The sequence below is a fragment of the Arachis duranensis genome, chromosome 9 (assembly GCF_000817695.3).
Source record: "Arachis duranensis cultivar V14167 chromosome 9, aradu.V14167.gnm2.J7QH, whole genome shotgun sequence".
NCBI lineage: Eukaryota > Viridiplantae > Streptophyta > Magnoliopsida > Fabales > Fabaceae > Arachis > Arachis duranensis.
In genome coordinates this window covers 111270583-111273620 of record NC_029780.3, presented here as the reverse complement: position 1 = coordinate 111273620, position 3038 = coordinate 111270583, and the positions used below count along the sequence as shown (strand labels likewise).

General features: G+C 30.4%; 1 protein-coding gene across 2 annotated transcripts; it reads left to right on the top strand.

Annotated features, from left to right (window-relative positions):
- Window positions 1-1353: 1353 nt before the first annotated feature.
- On the top strand, window positions 1354-2666 carry LOC107467146 (protein SOB FIVE-LIKE 5). 2 transcript variants are annotated; one of them, XM_016086183.3, is made up of 4 exons: window positions 1354-1851; window positions 1947-2030; window positions 2137-2210; window positions 2353-2666. In XM_016086183.3, the coding sequence occupies exons 1-4, from the start codon at window positions 1492-1494 to the stop codon at window positions 2387-2389; spliced, it is 555 nt and encodes a 184-aa protein (XP_015941669.1). In that variant the 5' UTR covers window positions 1354-1491; the 3' UTR covers window positions 2390-2666. The 2 variants fall into 2 exon arrangements, with proteins under 2 accessions (XP_015941669.1, XP_015941670.1); XM_016086184.3 differs by having other exon boundaries at window positions 1355-1851; window positions 2356-2666.
- The last annotated feature ends 372 nt before the right edge of the window (window positions 2667-3038 follow it).

Genomic DNA, 3038 nt, shown 5'->3' with positions numbered 1-3038 from the left:
TAGAAAAAATAAAAAGGTATTTTTTATATTTTTAATATAATAAGTATTTTTATATTATTATATTTAAAGATGATTATTAGATAAAAAAATTATTTTATATGAGATATTTAAATATAAAATTATTTTTATTTTTTTAAAAATTAAAAAAATTTATTTAACAATTTTTTTTTGTAGAAACTCACTTAAATAAATTTAAAAAAAAACGATTTTTTTTCTTATGACATGTTTAATTATTTTAATCATTGATAATTTAGTAGAAAAATATGTAAATTATATTTGTATATATAAAATATTTGAATGAATAAAAAAAAAGGAAAAAAGAATGGTAGCAGTGATTTTTTTTTTAATTTGGAGGATGTAGATAAAAGGAGTTGGCATAAAAAGAGCACATTACATTTTGGGGGTGCAAGGTTGATAATAGTGGGTAAAGAGTGACAGAAGAAGAGGCTTAAGGGGTTTTCCTTAATCGCCACACATGATGGGCACATAAATAGAAATTCAGAGCTATTAGCATGCATAGCAATATATGTACTGTTTACATTGATAACAGCATATTCCTTTTTCCATATATAAACACTGAATCCGATTTAGCATGTACTTAAAATCAAATCACATAATACATTACTCATTCAAATGTTGACCACTTGACTCCCAAATAAAAAGTAATGTACCTTATTAGTTACTAGTAGTGTTCATCCAAAAACAGGGTTCTAACTAAATATATAGAAAGAGACACATGACTACTGCTCACATATCATATGCCTCTGTAGCTTCATAATAAATTAAATAAGAAATTATTTCAAGCATTTTAAAAATACTGGTATTTTATTAATTTTAGTTAAGATTCTAAAAATTGAAATAATTATTTTTTCAGTAGAGTAAAAATTTTAAAAATTCAATCGAAATTCAATCGATTATTTATTTAAATCGAACTAATCTGATGACTGATTTGATCTAATTCTCAAATATTAAAATAATTGAAATATCGATATTTTTAAAATAATCCAAAATTTTTTAATAAAATAAAAGTAAAAACTCAAATGAAGTTAACTTCACGTGAAGTTGATACCTCAGAGTCATTAGATAAAAATTTAATCAAATCAGTTAAATTATTTAACGGCTCTCAGATATCAAATTCACGTGAAGTCGATTGCACTTGAGTTTCTACTTAAAATCAAATATAAAAAAATGAAATGGTTGGTTGTTTGTTTGTTTGTATTGAAGGGGGGATAGGTGTCGAAATACTGTAGAATGGAAATGGACGTGTAGTCTGTTTTGTGAAGAGGGTACACAGTGCCTCGCTGTCTACCATGTGAAGGGGTGGCCTCTCTTATAACCCTCTTCCAACTGGCACTTCTTTTCATTCACCACAAAATCCCACTCTCCCATTTCACTTCTTTTATTCTTACTAATTGGTCTTGCTCTTGGTGTTGGTGTTGGTGACTGAACTACAACCACCACCAAAACCATATTCTATTCTTTTTGAGCAAGATGAATGATGCAATGGCGGCTTCTGAATGCAGCAGTGGTGTTGAGTCTGGTTGGACTCTATATCTAGACCACTCTTACAGCATTAACCATAATAGTGGTTACTATGAAGAGGACAAGAGGAGGAACAAGCATGAGGACTCAACTGATGAGGAGGACTTGTCCATGGTTTCTGATGCTTCTTCTTGGCCTCCACATGATGACACTAATTATGATGAGAATCAGAATAATAATAATAATGGAGCCTTTTGTAATTCTGCTTCCAAAGCAGTGAAGCTCTCCAAGACCAAGAGGCAGAAGAAGGTTAAGGAGCCTTCTTATCTTCATGACACTGCTAGCTCTCATGTCTATGACTTCTCCACAGTATGTTTCAGCTTCCATCACTATACTTTCTTTCTTTCTTTATGTGTGTTCAATGTATATATGTTTGTTACTGATGGTTGTTCACAATATTTCAGAACAAAGTTGATGATTCCAACCAACAAACTTACACACAGAGTATGCTAGATTGTTCACAAGGTTTCTCTGCCACTTATGTTCAGGTAACTGAGCTTATTCATTATTTAGTTATTATTTTAAAGATTTGATGTTGTTTTTGAAGGAGGTATAGCTAAAGTAGCTAATATCAATTGTGTCCTGTGATTGCAGAGGAAATCTTCATGCCAAGAACACTTTGGTTTCTTTCAACCATCTCTATCAGAAAATGAACTTCAAGAAAACAAGTAAGTTTATTTTTTTGGTTATTTTTCTTTACATGGTAAAATAATTCTCAATTCATATGTAGCCTATACTAGAGAATTCTATTATTTTTAAAATAATTTTTATGTGATACTGATAATTCATTTTCATTCTTTGTTTAATTAGCAGCTGGTATGGAGGAAAAGGGATTGGAATGAGGTAAAAGAGGATGAGGGAGTTCAATCAACCTAATAGCTGCCTCTGCCATTGAAGTAGTTGCAGTGGAAGTTACTGAAAATCAATGGAGGGAGAATCATGGTGCTGTAGGAATTTTATTATATCCATAGGGGCCTTGTATCTTTCTTATCTTTTCTTTTCTTTTCTTTTCTTTCTGGTAGCAATGTCAATGCAGTGGGAAACAACCAGAAAAGACAAGTTTAGGAATATATATAATATAAGAATATGATATATATATAAATATTTTTTATTTCAAAGTTTAATTTTGTCCAAATGGATGGTGCACACAAGCTACATAAGAAAACCATGCTCAATTTATGTGAGTAATGAAGAAGTACCAGCAACTCTTGGTAGTAAAACACACACAGATAAATATCTTACTTGTTACATTGATACAAAAAAGAAAAGAACCCTGTCTTAACTTTCTCTGGCCTTAAAAAAAAAAAAAAATTTGCCATCTAATGACTTGTGAGAAAGAGCTGAGAGATTATAACTGCATTCATTACAGATAACTGGGTTCACAATATGTTCTTCAAGCTTCTTGCATTGTTCGTTGTATTATTCTTAGCTAACTTTTGGCACAATGATATGGATAAATGCATTCAAACCATATCACAGGATATAATGGTCCAGAT